At 39.8% G+C, this 18,806-nt stretch overlaps 1 protein-coding gene across 5 annotated transcripts in view; it reads left to right on the top strand.

The window, feature by feature from the left end:
• LOC127411267 (probable E3 ubiquitin-protein ligase RNF144A-A) overlaps positions 1 to 18,806 on the top strand; it is a 76,627-nt gene that overhangs the window by 33,680 nt on the left and 24,141 nt on the right. For all 5 annotated transcript variants that reach the window (XM_051646708.1, XM_051646706.1, XM_051646707.1 and 2 more), the window contains 2 exons: positions 14,688 to 14,792; positions 16,430 to 16,490. In XM_051646708.1, coding sequence (XP_051502668.1) covers positions 14,688 to 14,792; positions 16,430 to 16,490 — 166 coding nt within the window. The remainder of the gene's footprint in view (positions 1 to 14,687; positions 14,793 to 16,429; positions 16,491 to 18,806) is intronic.

Below are 18,806 nucleotides of genomic sequence, written 5' to 3'. Positions count from 1 at the left end.
ATTGCCTTCCAGCACGTCAGGAGCACGTATTTTTGAAGAGATAAATGCTTTCATGACAAAATGCGTCTGGATTGGGCCAATTGCAGAGGCATCACCAGCGACAGGGCAGCCAACATCACTGGCAAAAATAGCAGAGTTGACAGAAGAATTAAGAATGCAGCAGGACAGAACATTGTTTGGAATCATTGTTTTATTCATCGTGAAGCTTTGGCATCAAAAGGAATCCCATCTGAGCTTGAAGTGGTGATGAGAGACATTGTTAAAGTTGTGAACTACATTAAAGGTAGTGCTCTTAATAGCTAACTTTTTTAGGCCCTGTGTACTGAAATGGGAGCTGAGCACACACATTTACTCTTTCATACATATGTGAGGTGGCTGTCGAAGGGCAGGGTGGTCAGCCGTGTGTATGAATTGAGGGATGAAATACATGCTTTCCTAACAGAGACTGTCTCCTCTCGCAAGCTCATTCATTGATGAGAAATGGCTTTTAACCCTGTCTTATCTTGCTTACATATTTTCTGTTCTAAATGAACTGAATCTAAAATTACAAGGGAGGACAAATTTTCATACATTTCAAACAAATTCAGGCTTTGTTCCCGAAGATGATGAAACACATTGAAGAAAATGGTGTGTCAAAGAAATCGGTCGCTGGCCTGACGCGCCTCATTCAGTCACATCTGGATGCACTGATGGGGAATTTCTCTCACTACTTTCCCCAGAAGTTCAATGAATTAAAAGACAAAAGGTGGGTGAAAAATCCCTTTGACTTTGATACCCCAGATTCAATCGCTGAACTGAATTTAACTCCTTCTGAAGAATCAGAAATGCTGCAACTAACCTGTGACAGCACACTGAAAACTCATCACAAAACAGGAAAATTGTCTTGTTCTGGATTGGCCTCTCCACCAAGTATCCCGTGCTGAGTAAAGCAAGCATTTCTTTGCTACTACCTATAGGTGTGAAACTGGAATGAAGACGAAACAATGCTTTTCCGGACATGCGTGTTGCCCTGTCATCCTGCGATCTGGCTTGGGACCAGATTATGCAAAATAAGCAGGCCTACCCTTCTCATTAAGTAAGTTATATACATACACACACACACACACATGTGTGTGTATACACAAATTTGCTGGGAAAAAAATACCCAAATACTTAATGCCCTGTTTGGGCCACACACACGTATGTGTGTGTGTGTGTGTGTGTGTGTGTATATATATATGTATATATATATATATATATATATATATATATATATATATATATATATATATATATATATATATACACGTGTGTGTGGCCCAAACAGGGCATTAAGTATTTGGGTATTTTATTCCCAGCAAATTTGTGTGAGTTTTTGGGCTTCATTACATTTATCTATGATTGGAATGGTTAATATTATTAAAATTAATTGTATTTCAAAATTCAACTACCTGCTACAATCTCTCCCTTTAGATGATCCCTTCTCTTATTTCAAGCAATTTGTTAGCACAGCGAAGTCCTTCATTTGGAATGGTAAACGTCCCAGATTACATTTCATTAAGTTGCATAGGCCAATTGACAAAGGTGGGCTAGGCCTACCTAAGATTTTGTTTATTGCTATGAATTCGGTCTCAGACATTTGGCTCATTGGTCACTTCCACCTGAGAGAGCCCCTCACTGGTTTTGTATTGAACAGGAAGTTCTTGCCCCTATTTTGCCATTGCAAAGCTATTCTATCAAGCTAACCGGAGAAGTTAAGTTACACCCCTGTTATCTAGCTTTTGCACGCGGTATGGACAAAATGTTGCTTCGAGCATATGGCTGAACCCAAAGTTATGTATTATTAAGTCCCCTTTCCTTTAGACAATGTGGATTGTGAGGGAGGTTAGTACGCTTGGTGACATATATGAGAGTGCTAATTCAGAGTCTGGGGGATGGAGCTTCAACTTCTCTCAAGAGATTATGGGAGAAAGATTTAAACTTGGTATTGGAGGAGGGAGTGTGAGCTAGGATTCTAAAAAATATCAGGTCTACATTTAGAGATGCAAGGGTGCGCCTTATGCAATTTAAGATTTTACATCGATTCTATTATCTCTAGATTGTATAGGCTTGGTCTTAAAGACACATCCACCTGCTGGCATCCACCTGCTGGCGATGCCAATCAGAAGATGGGGACACAACCCATGTTTTTTGGTGGTGTGTAAAGATCCAAGAATTTTGGTTGAGGGTTCAGAGTCTTTGGACACACATTACACAGAACAAGTCAAACCAAACTTTTACTCTCAACAGGCAGTGAAATTATCTCGGTGCTAAACTTCTTCGACACTATACTACTCAATCACTGGTGAGTGAAATCGAAACATTTATCAGCCAGTGGCTAATCATAGATATTTTGAATTGCATATGTGAGTGATTTACTTGCATTGTAGAGGATTGCCTCATAGAGTTAAAGATCGATCTTGGGATTTAAGAATCGTTATTGAAATCATTCAAATGATTTTCAAATGTTCAGATTAATTGTTTTTAGTTCATTGATGGTGACATGACAGAAGATTGTAAACTCTTGGGCAGACGACACATCAGTAGGTTAGCCAATCATCCAACATGATCACGTGAGAAATTGTCATGCTACTTCAGAATCTTCATGTACCCTGAAATCGACCCCATTCTGATAAATTAATAACAAGCGCCATCCCCCGTCAAAAATCATGCCCCGTCAAACATGTTCACCTTTCTCTGTGGTGCAACTGATAGCATGTTGTGCTTACAATCTCTAAGACATGGAAACCAGGAAGTAATTGCATTCACTCAGAGACACGAATTTGTGTCCTGTGGAAACTAGGAAGTTATCATGTTCACATAAACAGTGGGGAGCATGATTTGGAGGTTGCATTTTTGCTCTAAATTTATATTTGTACTCCATGAAGTGTTAGGGGTCTGGGTTAGGGAGTAGGGTTAATAAAGTATACCTTCCTGTTAACTGTATTACATTAGATACAACCAAAAATACAACTTACATTTGGTGCCACCCTGTGGACATTTAATCTCAAAACAATTCTGTCTCCTGTCCGTTGGGAGCAGAGGTTTTGAATTTCAGTAAGCACAGGCCAATTTCAGCAGCAGAACTTTAAGCAGCATGTTTGCCCAGAAAGTATTAGCCTTTAGAGATAAAGTTAGGTTAAAGGGATAGTTCACCCAAAAAAGAAAATTCTCTCATTATTTACTCACCCTCATGATATCCCAGGTGTGTATGACTTTCTTTCTTCAACAGAACACATTTGAAGAAAAAGAGTAAAATATCTTAGCTCAGTAGGTCCTTAAAATGCAAGTGAATGGATATTTTTCTTTTGAAGCTCCAAAAATCACAGACAGTCAGCATAAACGTCATCCATATGACACCAGCTGTTACATTAATGTCTTCTAAAGCAACACGATCGCTTTTGGTGTGGAAAATATTAATATTTAAGTACTTTTTAAAACTCTAAATCTTGCTTCCGTTCTGCGGCAGAATGCGCGTGTGACGTAATCGCATTAAGATTTGAAACACATGAGAACTGAGACACGTGCGTCACAGCCAGAAGAGCAGCACTGTTTACAAGTGAAGGAGGATCGCTGTACAGTAGCTTGGTTGGTTTTGGTTTAGATCTGTATTCATCTATTTTTTTTTACTCACAATGGTGCATTTGTGTGCTCATCCTGGATGTCTCAACCGAGTGGAGAACGTGAGATTACGTCTGTATCATGGCAACGGAATACGTCACATGAGAGACCGCTTGGACTCCACCCTCTTGTGAAACCTAACGGAAGTGATGATTTATAGTTAAAAGTACTTAAATATTTTTCTTTTTATTGCACAAACATTTTTTGTGTCGCTTTAGAAAACATTAATTCGATGACATTTGTGCTGTCTGTCTGTGATTTTTGGAGCTTCAGAAGAGAAATCTCCATTCACTTGGATTTTAAGGACCTACTGAGCTAAGATATTTTTCTCTTTTTCTTCAAATGTGTTCTGGTGAAGAAAGAAAGTCATACACACCTGGGATATCATGAGGGTGAGTAAATAATGAGAGAAATTTCATTTTTGGGTGAGTTATCCCTTTAAGAAGCATTTTTATTTTATTGTATTTTATTTTAAACATAATTTAAAAATAACAGAAGTCAGTGGGAGGTCCAAAACATGACGTGTGCTTTCAGTCTTATTTTAGGAATGTCTATTGTGTTTTTTCTCTCTGGATCATTTCATGTTTGATTTCTGTCTTGTTTTCACTATTGTAAGAATGGAACATATTAAAATAAATCAGTGGGGTTTTTACATAAGCCTGAGACATTGCAATTGAAATGTGTCTAAATTTATGCACAGGGTTCACAGCTATATAGAGAATCTTCACATGCTAACTTAACTGTGTTCTACGCCAGCAGTGTGATTCACAGTCCAGTAATAAACATTGGAAGCATCTTCGGCCATCTGAGGTTTGCTGTTCAGAGAGTAGTTTTCCTTTGCTGTGATTTGAGCACTGATCTAAAAGCAGTTTTATTTATATCTTGAGACTGCAGGCAACATTTGACTCTGAGAAGCCTTGTCTTGGTTATGTCTGAGCTCACAAGAGACAAAACTGTCTTTGTGTCTTAAGTAAAGCATGTTTATGGAATGACTCCCTCAGACTTAGTGTTGCGATTAACATTTTTTTATTGATTCAACCATTAAATATAAACAGCAGAACACACATATACAGAATCAATATCCAACACCCCAGTGGTCGCAAAACCATAGACACACAACAAAGATAAATAAATAAATTTAAAAAATAAAATAAATAAAACAATCACACACATAAAACCCCTACACCTCTCTCTCCACTGTCCCTCCCCGAGAGCCCTCCAAAAAAGACAGATATCTGCCCCACTTCTTCACAAACATGTCTAGACTCCTCAGTCTTCTGGATACCTCCTCCTCAAGAGCTGCCACTCTGGCCATCTCTGAACACCACTCCTGAAATGGGGGCGCTCCAGCCGACTTTCAACTCCTCAAAGTGATCTGTCTGGCGATCATAATACTAGTTAGGACCCAGTTTTTCATGTGCTTATTCTCCAAATTAATGACTGCCCCATCTCCTAAGATACAGAGTCTGGGGCAAAATAAAATTTGAGAGACCAAAACCTCACACATAAAACTCTGAATCCTCATCCAAAATTCTTGCATCTTAACACATCCCCAAAAGACATGGGTTGTGTCTCCATCTTCTGACTGACATCGCCAGCAGGTGGGTGTGTCTTTAAGACCAAGCCTATGCAATCTAGAGGGGGTCCAATAGACTCTATGTAAAATCTTAAATTGCATGAGGCGAACCCTTACGTCTCTAGATGCAGATTTGATGTTTTTTAGAATCCCAGCCCACTCTCCCTCCTCCAGTACCAAATTTAGATCATTCTCCCATAATCTCTTAAGAGAAGTTGAAGTTCCGTCCCCCAGACTCTGAATTAGTAGGGAGTAATACACCGATGACTCATGACCTTTTCCAAAAGCAGTAATCACCACTCCCAGAGTATCTGCCGCTTTAGGAGGGTGTAAACCACTCCCAAAAACAGTACAGAGCAGGTGGCGCAGCTGTAAATACTTATAGAACTTAGATCTAGGAATCCCAAAAAGTTGAACCAAATTTTGAAAGGATCTCAACAATCCATTCTCATATAGGCCACCGAGTGTATGAACCCCCCTCCCAATCCACTCTGACCAGCAAAAAGGGGACTTGTTGATGCATAATTTGGGATTCAGCCATATGCTCAAGGCAACATATAAAAAAATGTCAGAATTAAACAGTCTGGACACTTTTGTGCATACCGTGTTCAAGTGTGAGATAACGGGAAGTAACTTAGCTTCTCTGATTAATTTGATAGAAAGGCTCTGCAGTGGCGAAATAGGGGCAAGAAATTCCTGTTCTATACAGAACCAGGGATGGGCTCTCTCAGGTGGAAGCGAACAATGAGCCAAATGTCTGAGACCGAATGCATAATAATAAAGTAAAATCTTGGGTAGGCCTAGCCCACCTTTGTCAATCGGCCTATGTAACTTATTGAAATGTAATTTGGGACGCTTACCATTCCAAATGCTATGCTATTAAATTGCTTGAAATAATAGAGGGGGACATCTACAGGGACCTTCCCAATCATAGATAAATGTAATGAAGCCCACCTGCCCACATCACTCGAAAACCATTTTATTAAGGGGTCAAAATTAACTCTAACTAAATCACACAAATTTGCTGGAAATAAAATACCCAAATACTTAATACCCTGTTTGGGCCACTGGAAAGCCGTTTCTAGGCAGTACGCTGTCGGAGCCAAAGCTTCAGATTTAGACCAATTGACTCTATATCCTGAAAACTTAGAAAAGGAATTAATAATTCTGTGGAGGCAAGGCATAGATCTACTGGGGTCAGTGACAAATAATAAAATATAATTTGCATAATGCAAGAGTTTATGTGCCATACCTCCCGCCACCCCTGGAAAATCATCCTCCTTTCTTATCATGGTTGCTAATGGTTCTAGGGCAAGACAGAACAATAATGGGGAAAGAAGGCAACCCTGCCGGGTGGCCCTATCCAGAGTAAAATAATCTGAAATTAATCCATTTGTTTGTACCGCCGCTACTGGGTGTCTATAAAGTAACTTAATCCATCCAATAAACATACTTCCGAACCCGTATATTTCCAAAACCTTAAAAAGATAATCCCATCCTACCATATCAAATGCCTTTTTGGCATCAAGTGAGATGGCAGCGACCGGAGATTGTTCATTCGCTACTGACCACATGATATTGATGAGATGCCTAATGTTATCAGAAGAGCTATGGCCTCGAATAAACCCCACCTGATCTACATGTATAAGAGATGTCATAACTTTACTTAATCGATTAGCCAGAATTTTTGACAACATTTTTACATCTAACTGGATCAGGGAAATTGGACGGTAACTTTTACACTCACTTGGATCTTTGTCCTTTTTAAAAATCAGACTGATCCGGGCTTGTGTCATGGTTGGCGGAAGCTTTTCATTCTTTAATGATTCAGTATAAACTTCTAGCAAAAGTGGAGCCAGTTCTGTAGCATAAGATTTGAAAAACTCAGCGGCAAAGCCGTCAGGCCCCGGAACCTTGCCTGTAGGTAAGGCCTTAATAACCTCGCCAAGCTCCTCCAAGGTTATCTCAGAATCAAGAGAATTATTTTTCTCAGTTGTCAGTTTAGGGAGATCTAATGGTTCCACAAAGTTTCTAAAATCTTCATCAGTAGACGAAGACGTGGAACAATAGAGATCAATGTAGAATTCTTTAAAAGCATTATTAATATCAATGGCTGAGGTAAATATTTCACCACCAGCAGATTTGACTGAGGGAATGGTAGAAAAAGACTCTCTCTGCTTTATATATCTAGCCAAAAGTTTTCCTGCTTTGTCCCCCAACTCAAAGTATGACTGTCTTGCCCTGAATAGCCAAAACTCCACTTTCTGTGACAAAATAGTATTATATCTATATTTCAATCGGGTCAATTCTCTGAGGCCATCGGATAACAAACGGTGCTTCAGCTCTGCTTCGGCATTTTTTATATTTCCTTCTAACTCCACAAGTTCTCGTGCTTTGGATTTTTTGGTGAATGAGGCATACTGTACCGCCTTAAGTGCCTCCCAAGCCATGCCCACAGAAGATACTGAGGACCAGTTGGTCTCCATATAAACATTGATTTCAGTCTTTAACATTTGTTGGAAATCAGGATTTTGCAAAAGGGATACATTAAAGCACCAACTACATGATTTCTTTTTCTCTGTATGTGGCAACATCTTAAAGTTCACCAGGGCGTGATCTGAGACTAAGATATTTCCAATTGAGCAATCAACAACAGATGAACTTAGACTTAGATATAAAAAAAAAGAAATCTATTCTAGAGTAAATCTTATGAACTGATGAAAAAAAATTATAATACCTACCAGATGGGTTCAAAAGTCGCCAGATATCTACAAGACCAAGATTTTTACAGATCTTGTGAAACGTCAGTGTTGCTCTAGGGGGTTTACACATTTTTGCTTCACTATGATCAAGGACTGAGTCCATCAAAAGATTAAAGTCTCCTCCCAATATTATATCATGAGAGATGCCAGCAGCTTGCAACATCCCATCAAGATCTATAAAAAAGCCATGATCATCAATGTTAGGTGCGTAAATATTAGCCAAAATCAACCTTTGCCCCTGAATTTCTCCTAAAACAACAGTGACTCTTCCTAATTTATCTTTAGTCTGTTTGAGACATTTGAATTGTAGATGTTTATTTATCAGTATAATAACTCCCCTGCTCTTACTTGAGCCAGCACTAAAGAAAACATGTCCACCCCATATCTTACCAAATTTGCATTTATTGAAGAAAGACTATATCATATTTCTTATGCTTAAGAAGAGAAATAACCTTACTTCTTTTTATAGGGTGCCCCAACCCATTCACATTCCATGTGGAGAGAGACAACTTATTCATAATAAAATTTGACATATTGATATAATAAAAAATAAAAAAAATGAGTGTCATAAACAAGACCACATTCCCCATTAGTGAAACAATCAAATCCCGAAATTCCCCCCGAACAAAACAAACAGAAAAAATTAAAACGTGCGCATTAACCCCACGCACGACAGCGCCAACCGGCGACAATCCCTCTAAACTCAAAGAGTCCATGTATGCATGCGAGAACCCCCGCGACAACTTTGCCATCGGATTATTCAAGTCCGGTGCTTCTGCACAAATTTTGTGTGCCACAATTACATAACAGAAAATACTTTGTAAAACAGACCCCAGCCAACAGGCAGAATAACAGAAAAACATGTAGATTAATTCACAGAACTGTCTCAAAGGTGTGTTCCTCCACAAAATAAACTCCAGCTGATATAAAGCCATTCAGTTTCCTCAGACAGACAAACAATTGTTCAGTGAGCCGGCTGTTATGAGTGCAGCTACTAGGAGGCATAAGCACAAAGAACAAACAGATTTAACAACAACTGTCCCGAAGTAGTGTAATTCCACAAAACAAGCTCCAGCCGCTAGGCAGAGCCAGCACAAAAAACAAAACCAGCATCCCGGTTCCTCGGATGATCAAGAGTCAAATTACCCGCGCAAAAAATAAATAAAAAAAAACACCATAACTTACTCAGCCCATCAGCTATATAAAAGACGCCCTTTATGTGAGCATGTAGATATTTTGCAGTCATCCAAAGTGTCCATTCTCGATCTGGCCGGGAACTTCAATGTAAAAAAATCTTCAGTCAATGCAAAATTTTCTTGGAGTCATGCCATAAAACAAACTCCAGCCGCTAGGCGGAGCCAACGCAAAAAGAAACAAAAATGGCACCCAGCTTTCTCAGATAATAGAGTTCCTGAACCGCGAGTCAGTCCACTAATATAAGAAACATCAAATGGCTTACTCCAATGTATTTATAAAGGAGAGTGCCTGTTTTGGACAAGTAAATACTTTGCGACCATTCTTCGTTTCTATTCTCAGTTTGGCCGGGAACATCAATGCAAAGGCGATCTTCTGTTGGTGTAAGAGTTTCTTACATTCCTTGAACCGATTGCGTTTCTCTCTTGTCGAATTTGCAAAGTCTGGGAACAAAAAAATATTATGGTTCTTCCAAGAAAGCTTCCCTTTACTCCTCGCCTGGCGCAACACGAGATCTTTATCGGATGATTTCAGAAATTTGGCCAGTATTGATCGAGGCCTATCTCCCTCAGCAGTTCTGCAAGCCAGGACTCTGTGAGCTCACTCGATTTCCAGTTTATGGCCTGTTATGTCGAGCAGACTCGGGAAAAGCTCATCCAGGAATTTCACCATATCTCTGCCCTCTTCATGCTCAGGAATTCCAACAATTCGTATGTTATTCCTTTGACTCATATTTTCGAAATATTCCAGTTTTTCCTAAATTAATTCCAAATCTGTTTTGGACGCGGGCGGATTAGCGGATAATTCCCTTTCCGAAGACTCCAAATAATCGATTCGTTTCTCAGCATCTGACACTCTTGTAACTAACTCAGAGAATTTTATTTCCATCGCCGTAAATGATCGACGTATTACACTTTCGTCATCATTACCGATATGTTGGACAACTGACGCTGGATCTCTTCTCCCGCCGCGCCATCCAAATCGAGTCTCTGGTCTGTAGGCCTGTCGGGGCTTTCATCCTGAACACGTAAGTGTCTTTTGATGTCTCCAGAACCCGATGATTTTGACTTCTTTGCCATGATTTAGCAAAGTGCGCAGAGCTCGTCGTTCACACGTCTGCTTCTTGCATGGCGTCACGTGACCTCTCAGACTTAGTGTTGGCCAAATTTCCTTTAAAAGAAAATTGCGGGTTCAATACAAGTTAAGCTCAATCTACTGCATTTGTGGCATAATGTTGATTACCACAAAAAATAATTTAGACTCATTCCCCCTTTTCTTTAAAAAAAGCCAAAATTTAGGTTACAAATTGCAGTTTTTTTAAGTGCTGTACTGCTGAGATGTCTCCATTACTACTTAACATGTATAATGAGGAAATAGAGAAAGGTGAGTTACCACCCACCCTGTCACAGGCGTTAATTACCCTTATCCTTAAAAAGGATAAAGACTCAACTAAGTGTAAGAGCTGTCGTCCGATCTCTTTAATTCCTGTGGATGTTAAAATACTCTCTAAAATCCTGGCAAATAGGCTGGACAGTGTAATTACTTCTTTGGTTCATGGGGATCAGGTGGGTTATATACATGGAAGAACTGGGGCAGATAATATTAGGAGACTTATTAATATTATGTGGTCAATGGCTGACGCAAATTCACCAGTGGCAGCAATTTCACTGGACACGGAAACATTTTTTGACCGCGTGGAATGGGGTTAATTATTTGAGACGTTAAAAACCTTCGGGTTTGGTAGTATTTTTTTTTAAATGAATATGTTTACTGTACACGCAACCCCAAGCTGCGGTGCAGGCTAATGGGCAGATTTTGTCTTACTTTATGTTGGCAAGAGGGACCCGGCAAGGATCTCCATTATCTCCCCTGTTGTTTTGTTTGGCTTTAGAACCACTCGCGGCAGCTATAAGAGCAAGTACAGGCTTTCCTGGGGTTGCTGTGGGGGGAACGGTTCACAAATTGATGTTGTATGCAGATGACATACTGTTGTTTGTTTCAGAGCCCCAAAAGTCTGTGCCGTGTTTGTTAGAAATTATTAATTCATTTTCTAAACTTTCAGGTTTCAAAGTTAACTGGTCTAAGTCTGAAGCTCTTCCTTTGACAGCCTATTGCCCTGTGTCATTTTTCTAACCTGCTCTTTTTCAGTGGCCCAAAGAAGGTATACGGTACCTTGGTATTCTTTTTCCTCATAAACTTAATGATTTAGTGAGAGTGAATTTTGACCCATTACTGCAGAAATTTTCGAATGATGTAGGGAGGTGGTCATCACTAAATTTGTCTCTTTGGGGTAAGGTGAATGTTCTTAAAACGAACTGTCTCCTAAGAATTAACTATTTACTTCAATCAATCCCGGTAGAAATTCCATTGCAATATTTCAAACAGTTTGATAAGATAACCAAGTCATTTCTCTGGAATGGCAAGCGGCCTCGGCTACATATGAGCAAGTTGCAACAGCCGGTTGATAGTGGGGGGTTGGGACTTCCTAAACTTATGTTTTATTATTACGCCTTCAGCTTGAGACATCTGGCTCACTGGTCCCTCCCTCCTGAGAGGGCCCCTCCTTGGTTTAATGTTGAGCAATCTATCCTGCTACCGCTGCCGCCACTGCGATGTTTATCCATTAAAGTACCTCAAACAGTACAGTCTCACCCCATAATATCACATCTCCAATCAATTTGGAAGAAAATAGCGAGAATATTTAAGTTTAGGATCAGGTGGTTATATACCCACCCATATATAAGGATGCTCTCTACAGTGCAGGTGTAGAACCGTGTGAGGATGTGGCGGTTCATTCCAAACTTCCTCAGCCGTCTCAGGAAGAAGAGGTGCTGATGAGCCTTCTTCACAACGACTTCAGTGTGGACGGACCATGTGAGTTCCTCAGTGATGTGGACACCCAGGAACTTGAAGCTGCTGACTCTCTCCACTGGTGCTCCATTGATGATGATGGGACTGTGTTCTCTGTCTTTTCTTCTGAAGTCCACCACAAGCTCCTTTGTCTTACTGACGCTGAGGGAGAGGTTGTGCTCCTGACACCAGTGTGTCAGAGTGTGCACCTCCTCTCTGTAGGCTATTTCATCATTGTCAGTGATCAGACCTACCACCGTCGTGTCATCAGCAAACTTAATGATGGCATTGGAGCTATGTGTTGCCACACAGTCATGTGTGTACAAGGAATACAAGAGTGGGCTGAGAACACAGCCCTCTGGGGCTCCAGTGTTGAGGGTCAGTGATGAGGAGATGTTGCTGCCTATTCTAACCACCTGGCATCTGCTTGACAGGAAGTCCAGGATCCAGCTGCACAGCGAGCTGTTTAAGCCCAGAGCCCGGAGTTTCTCATCTAGCTTGGAGGTTACTATGGTGTTGAATGCTAGCTTGGAGGGCACTATGGTGTTGAATGCGGTATACAAACAACATTCTCACATAAGTGTTCTTTTTTTCCAGGTGGGAGAGAGCAGTGTGTATTGTAGATGCAATGGCATCATCAGTGGAGTGGTTGTTGCGGTAAGCAAACTGCAATGGGTCTAGAGAGAGAGGCAGCACAGAGCAGATGTAATCTCTGATTAATCTCTCAAAGCATTTGCTGATGATGGGGGTCAGAGCAACAGGACGCCAGACATTTAAGCAAGTGATTTTTGATTGCTTTGGAACAAGCACAATGGTGGACGTTTAAAGCATGTGGGGACTACAGACAAAGAGAGGGAAAGGTTGAAAATGTCCGTAAAAACACCAGCCAGCTGGTTCGTGCATGCTCTGATGACGCGGCCCGGAATGCCGTCTGGACCCACGGCTTTGCAGATATTCACCCGTCGGAAGGATTGGGTTACATCCGCTACAGAGACGGAGAGTGAACTAACCTCTGTAGCTTTGGCCGCGAGAGTTCTCTCCGCGAGGGTGGTGTTATTTCCCTCAAAACGAGCATAAAAAGTATTTAGCTCATCCGGGAGAGAGGCAGCAGTGTTCATGGCGGAGTTTTTATTCCCTTTAAAGTCCGTGATGATGTTAATTCCCTGCCACATGCTTCTAGAGTTGGTGGTGTTAAACTGTCCTTCAATCTTGTTCCTGTACTGCCGTTTTACTGTTCTGATAGTTTTTCTGATAGCATAACTGGCTTGTTTATGCTCCTCCGTGTTCCCAGAATTAAAAGCGGAGGTCCGCACATAAAGTGGCGTGTGAACGTCGCTATTATTCCATGGCTTCTGGTTCAGATATATCCGTGTTGTTCTGGTCGGAATGACATCCTCTGTGCATTTTCTGATGAAACACATTATGCATCAGCGTAAAGCTCGATGTCGTCATCAGAGGCGGACCGGAACATCTCCCAGTGCATGTGATCAAAACAGTCCTTTAGCGTCGAGTCTGATTGGTCCGACCAGCACTGGATCGTTCTGAGAGTGTGTGCTTCCTGTTTCAGTTTCTGCCTGTAAGCGGGCAGAAGCAGAATGGAAGAGTGGTCAGATTTGCCAAATGGTGGACGGGGGAGGGATTTGTAGCCATCCCGGAAGGGAGAGTAGCAATGGTCCAAAACCTGGTCCCCTCGTGTGTTGAAACTAATGTGCTGGTGGTATTTTGGTGCGACTGATTTGAAACTGGCTTTATTAAAGTCCCCGGTCACAATGAACGTGGCCTCAGGGTGCGCGGTTTCCTGTTTGCTTATAATCCCATACAGTTCCTTGAGTGCCCGGTCTGTGTTGGCTTGTGGCGGGATGTACACAGCAGTGATAATGACCGCTGTGAATTCCCTTGGTAGCCAGAATGTTCGACACAGAAGCATGAGAAATTCCAGATCAGCAGAGCAGAAAGACTTGATAGAATGTACGTTCCTCTGATCACACCAGGATTTGTTGATCATAAAACATACACCACCACCTCTGCTTTTACCTGAGAGGTCTTTCACTCTGTCCGCTTGGTGCACGGAGAAGCCTGCGGGTTCAATGGCTGAGTCTGGAATCTCCGCAGACATCCAAGTTTTCATAAGGCAGATAATGCAGCAGTCTCTCGTTGGAAAGAGATCCACGCTTTCATCTCGCAGAGCTTGTTATCCAGAGACTGAACATTTGCCAGTAGAATACTGGGTAGCGGGGGTCGGTTTGCGCAAGCGTCTTACTCTGATGAGAACGCCGGCTCTGTTTCCCCTTTTCCTCCTGCATTTCCGCGGCCGTGCAGCCCAGACAAAGGGCTCCGCTTGCGTGTTTGTAAACAGCAGGTCGGCATTGAGAAATTTGAAGTCCAGTTTACGGTGTGTAATTGCTGAACCAATGTCCAAAATTGTTTGTCTATCGGAGACAATAAGGCAGACAACATCCAAGACAAAAATCATAAGAATTGTAAACAAAACAAACAAAACACTACCATGGTGTGGGAGCTCGCAACGCAGCAGCCATACTCGGCGCCATTTTGAGTCTCTCTCTCTCTGTGAGCAATTAAAGTGAAAGAACATTAAAAAGAGGATGTTAAAGGAACACATTTGCTTATAATATAATGTAATCTTTTGTTTTATTATGTTTTAAAAGTGCCTGAAGCAGTATGTGGAACTTCTAATCAAAGACGGCTTTGAAACTGTGATCAGCTGTCCTGATTCTGCCTGCCCAAAACGAGGACATTTACAAGAAAATGAGGTAATTTCAACACACACACATGATTATTTTAACACTGTTTATTCACTATTATTAAACAGATGATCAGCTCAAGGTGATTTTTGTGTCACATTTGACACAATCAGTAATGTAGTGAAAAAAAAATCATGCAACAATGAAAAAACAGAGCTCTAGGGTGTCACCAAATGCGAGTGAAAATTACTGTGTGTGAACGTGGAAAAAATTATTTGGCCGCACCAGTGTGACATATGTCATCAAAATGTATGAACTTATACAATCAAATACAATCAAAATCAAAAGTCTCTATGCAGCTCACCTTTTATACAAATTACATTTTCAGAGAGGGTTATTTCATTGCATGCTATTTCTCTGACCTTTATGACACGACAAAAAAAAAATGTGCCAGTGAGAAATACATGAACTCGGTTTCAAGGAAAGTTTAGACAGTAATGAAATTAAAAGAATGTTAAATCTCATAATTGTGTTAGCGTACCCCTATTGTCACCTCACGTACCCCCAGGGGTATGCATACTCCAATTTGGGAAACACTGTTCTTGGTCTTGTATTTTTTTATTATATAGTAACAATTTTATAAAAGCAATAAGGCACTTGAGGCCATGCTATATCTTAAATATATATTTAGGTTGCAGCTAAAGAGCTAACAACGTCCTGCAGCCTTGACTATTTATACCATACCTCTTGTACCCTAATGCTTAATTATAAAACAGATTGTTCTGGTTTTGCATGCTGATTGGTCAGTACAGAGTTCCAGATGTGCTAAAATACAAGGTGTAGTAACAGCTGCATATCAATGTATATCACTGTGCATTCCCATGGAATAGCATTTTGTTATCGATTACATGTCAGGGACAATATCTTCTAGCAGTGATGCAATGAAGTTTTTTGACAAACCCTGCAATAGTTGCAGCTGCTGGAATAACAGATGAATGTTATACCTCAAATTTCCAAACAAAATCCTAAAACGGACCAGTTTATCTATATTTAGAGTAGATTAGTGCTCTTTTAGTATGAAATGGGTGCCGAAATCTCTGCAGTCAGACTGTCTGTAAAATGCTCTCAAGTCTGAGGTCAGTGTGAGTGCAGGGTTCCTCCTCACTGCTGGAGGCTCATTGTGAGGATCGCTGGCTCATTCAGTATTCTCTGCATCAAAGCAGCTAAACCCGAGGAGTCAGATCCAGATCCAAAGCAGCAGAGCAACTAATGTGTTGCTTTGGCAATCTTTAAAGATAAAGAGTAAATTCTGTGCTACTAGCTTCACCAAAGAGAATTACAAAAAATAATTATTGTTTACAAAAATGTTCCCCAAAAAGTTACCTTAAGGATCTATTTCTGTTTGTTCAAACCAATAAAAATTACTTTTGTTAGTGTAACCTAGCTTGTCAGGTTGATTAAATCTGAATAAATAACATTTTTGATTTGAAAACCACTTCATTTAGATATTATCACATGAAGCACATATTTTAGGTAACCTGACATAGTATTTTTTACATTGTAGACACCCTCTTTGATATTTGGTGTATGTTCACCCAGATAAAATAGAAATTTAAAAGGCAATATCTATAAAGTGTAAAGTGCTTTTGTATCCATCAGACCACGTTGTTCTTAACTGCTTTTGTCTATATCTCTCACTCTCTCAGATTGAATGCATGGTGGCCACAGAGATAATGCAGAGATACAGGAAGCTGCAGTTTGAGAAGGGTAAGTGGAAAACATGTCTGTCCATCAAGGGGGCGATAACGATGACAGCCTGCCACTTGCTGACGTGTTTGAATGTCACCCAGGATTTCAAGCATAACTCTGCATCATGTTACAGAAATAGTTCACACAAAAAAGAAAATTCTGTGATTATCTTTTTTCTTTTTTTTTTTTTTCTGGAATGGACATATACACTGCACAAAATAAATTATTTTCCATAGAAAATACAGTATAATTTAACGTTCTTGACACATTTTTCAATAAAATGTTAAATTCCCCTAAAAGTACATTTATTCACACGAAGTTTACATTTTCCCCAATATTTAACTGATTATACTGTATATGTTACTGAAAAAAACAAAACAAACAAGCATTATCTTTTATATGTTATCCTTTAAATTCTCCTGTGCTGCCAAGCATTCTCAGGTTTACATTTTTACATTTTTTTTTTTTTTTTTTACAGTGTACAGCATTAATTATATGTCATGGTCTTAAAAAAGGTCTTAAAAGACTTCAATAGGCTTACTGTAAGACAACCAGAACAGATTTATGTGGCATCATTCCAACAAATAGCCAAGCAGCTATTAAAATAGGTTGCATGTTCATCATGTTCTGTAGTTGTCCAATCAATATTACCTTTGTAAATATGCAACACTAATGTTAGCCCAGGGTTTAATGTCCAAACCTGACCACACAGGATTAAATAAATGCTGTTGTTTACCCAAAAATTATAATTCTGTCATAATTGACTCACCTTCGTGTCATTCTAAACTCGTATGAATTTCTTTCTTATGCGGAACACAAAAGGAGATAGATGAATAGGAAAAAGGAGAATATTGCGGTCTAATATTTGAATACAATACTTTACATTAATAAAGAAAAGTATCATGAAAGTAGTCCACGTAATTTGTGCGTCATAATTGAAGTCTTCTAAAGACGTACGCTAGGTTTTCTACCCAAACTTTAAGTCATTTTTAAGTGAAAATCTTGATGTCTGTTGCGTGTTCATAAGTGCTTGGGAGATGCTTGTTCACAGCGGCTCAAGTGACATCAAGATTTTTAGTCTCCAAGGCACTATCCACTGTCATTCAGGGCTCTACGCTAACATTTTTGTTTGTGAACAATTTTAGGGGCACAGTCAGAAATTTAGGGGCACAGTCAAAGTTCAGTTTTTTGATGGGTAACTGTTAATGTATCAAAAAGGAGCATGCATATACACAATAAAAATAAACAATACATGCTTTAAAAATTACTACAAAAGATTCTTGACACCTTCTCTGATAAACCTTCCATTTGCCATTTCACACCTATCATATCACTTCTGAAGACATGGTTTAACCTCTGGGGTCGTATAGATTACTTTTATGTTGCCTTTATGTGCTTTTTGAAGTTTCAAAGTTCTACCCACCATTCACTTGCATTGTATGGCCCTACAGAGCTGAAATATTCTTCTAAAAAATCTCCACTTGCATTCTACAGAAGAAAGAAAGTCATACAAATACACATTTGGGATGGCATAAGGGTAAATGAGAGATTTTTCATTTTTGGGTGAACTATTCCTTTAGCCTTGGGTTGAGTATAGTATGAAAAGCCTATGTGTCTGAAGCAATGTGTGTAGTGATCTGAAATGCCTTTCATTTTAACATGTATAGCTTCAAGTTAGAAATCTCCAAGATTAAAGAGACTAATAAGGAGTAAATTAGACTTGTGTTAATTAGATACATTTGATCAAAAGAATGCATGTTCTCTTACACAGATAAGACCTAAGGCTCTTTAAATTGGTGCCATTTACTCAGCATATGAATCATCTCTTTTTCATCATCCTCATCAGTAGGGGGTCCCAGACTCTGGGCTCTGATAAGTCTCCAGTATAGTTTGAATCATAGGACATATTTGCTTGAGATAATCCCCCTCCATAAAGTCCAGTGCATTACATGGCTTTGAAAAATGACGTAAGAGAGAAATATATATGCCTTGACGTCTAGCACTTGTTCCCATGCTGGGAGCCGCCCTCTCTTTATTTTTGGTGCGTATTCACCTTGAGTATTGCCATGTCGGCAACCTTTTCATAAATGGATGAAATGAGAGACAAATGAGCAGACTGAAACTCATGGTTCCACGGTCATGGAAAATCTGGGGATATAATGAATAAAATCCTGAAAAATCAGGGCAATTTCAATAACACATTATAACACGATTGTATTCATTACTACTACATTAGTTAACAAACTAACAATACTTCAACAGCACTTGGTTAATGTTAATTTTACGGAACATATACTATTTTTATTTTATTTTTTTATTAAAAGCGAATACATT

This window comes from Myxocyprinus asiaticus, chromosome 20, assembly GCF_019703515.2.
Source record: "Myxocyprinus asiaticus isolate MX2 ecotype Aquarium Trade chromosome 20, UBuf_Myxa_2, whole genome shotgun sequence".
NCBI classification, from domain to species: domain Eukaryota; kingdom Metazoa; phylum Chordata; class Actinopteri; order Cypriniformes; family Catostomidae; genus Myxocyprinus; species Myxocyprinus asiaticus.
The sequence above is the reverse complement of the archived record's forward strand: the minus strand, read 5'-3'. Positions and strand labels throughout refer to the sequence as shown.